We start from the raw sequence: 1,742 nt of genomic DNA, 5'->3' as shown, positions 1-1,742 counted from the left end.
ATAGCACCCTTAGTTCAACTGGTTCAGAAGTGTTGAATCAACATTGTTTCCACGTCATTTCAATGAAATTAAATTGATGTCTCTGTCCAGTGGGTTGCAACATATCTCCTCCCTCTGGAAATGAGTCCTGAATGACCAAAGTAGTCTGAGTAGTACCAGTCTGTTTAGCTTTAAAGCCTTTATCATTCCATTCCTTGCCACTGTGTCATATGATCATCTTTGGAGTGTAATGGTAGCCAATCAGACTGGCATCCAGACTATGATCAATGACTCTGACTACCTGGCACACTGCTACTGGATGTGTAACTGTGTGTGTGGTGTGTGAGTGTGCAAATGTTTTTTCATATTTCATTTGAATTTGATTAAAAACCAATCATAGCATCCCCTCCTCTCAATGAAGGCTGTTTCTTTTGTCCTGCCTAATGTGTGTGTGTGTGTGTGTGTGTGTGTGCCTGCGTGCGTGCGTCTGGGGTGGGGGGTCGGTGGGAGTGCTGACATGTAAGCTCTTTTCCAGCTAATGTTTTGTGAAATTCTCTAGAAGAGGCCTGCTGTCCAAAAACATTTTACTTGGAAGACTTCGTTTAAATTCCTTCTACTCTGGTATGTGGTCTCTCGATTCATATTCACTGAGCTCAGACCATATAAGATATCTCTTACCATGATGCAGCAGACAGACACTAAAATGGAGACAAGAAGAGCAACTCAGTAAAAACAAACTGTTTATCTCAGAAATTCACTGCAACCAAAGAAGAAGAAGAAGAAGAAGAAGAAGAAGAAGAAGAAGAAGAAGAAGAAGAAGAAGAAGAAGAAGAAGAAGAAGAAGAAGAAGAAGACTGCAGCTGGCTTACTAGTATTCCCTCTGATACAACAGCCACACTGCAACTACAGTCTACAGAGTCAAGATCATCATGAATACTGCAATGACTGTTATCGTTCTTCTGGTCTGCTCAGATGTCATCTACATGATACAAGGTAACTGTAGAACTTTTGATGACAATGAGTATTATGTTTGAGTATTTAGTAGAACTTTGAACTTATACTGAGTGTACAAAACATTAAGGACACATGTGGGAAACATTGGAGTCAACATGGGCCAGCATCCCTGTGGAACGCTTTTGACACCATTCCCTGACATATTGAGGCTGTTCTGAGTGCAAAAAGGGGGGATGCAACTCACTATTAGGAAGGTGTCCTTGTTTTGTATGCTCAGTGTATATCTAACTATACAATTATGGACTATGGGTGTGAACTACGTTATTATTTGTCTTACAATTTACACTAAAACATTAAGGCCGGGATTCACTCCTTATAACGTTGTCGATAATGCACCTTTTAAAGGCAATGTTACCTCGTTGGTTGAGATCATATTTAAGGTACAGTAAACGCTGCAGATGTCAACTCAATTGGATATTATCTTTAAATGTCAAGCGCGCTGTAACACGGTTTCAGATTGAATCCCTGTCTAAAACTAGATTAGGAAATTGTTGATGAATGTATAGGGAGACTAAAGTGTTTTGTTTGACTTTCGCTATTTTCTCTACAGGGAGAGCTATAGCAGATCCTCGATGTCGCTGCCCTAAAGTACATGCAGGTGGGGTGACTACCAGTTTAATCATGAAACTGACCCATTACCCTCCTCGCTCACACTGCTCTAAGGAAGAAATAATGTGAGTTACTATACTATACTGTGCTGTACTGTATTGTAATGTACTATACTGTACTTAAATAAAATTAGATACACA

The 1,742-nt window shown here is 39.9% G+C and overlaps 1 protein-coding gene across 1 annotated transcript in view; it reads left to right on the top strand.

Moving 5' to 3' along the window:
- Positions 1-900: 900 nt before the first annotated feature.
- The window catches only part of LOC311112708 (uncharacterized protein), a gene marked incomplete at its 3' end in the record, with an annotated part of 2,139 nt that continues 1,297 nt past the window's right edge, over positions 901-1,742 (top strand). Inside the window, exons 1-2 of the mRNA XM_084155837.1 lie at positions 901-972; positions 1,544-1,667. Of these exons, the coding sequence (XP_084011963.1) occupies positions 909-972; positions 1,544-1,667 (188 nt within the window). The 5' untranslated portion in view covers positions 901-908. The remainder of the gene's footprint in view (positions 973-1,543; positions 1,668-1,742) is intronic.

Source organism: Coregonus lavaretus (assembly GCF_964263955.1).
Source record: "Coregonus lavaretus genome assembly, chromosome: 39".
Classification (NCBI taxonomy): domain Eukaryota; kingdom Metazoa; phylum Chordata; class Actinopteri; order Salmoniformes; family Salmonidae; genus Coregonus; species Coregonus lavaretus.
The sequence above is the reverse complement of the archived record's forward strand: the minus strand, read 5'-3'. Positions and strand labels throughout refer to the sequence as shown.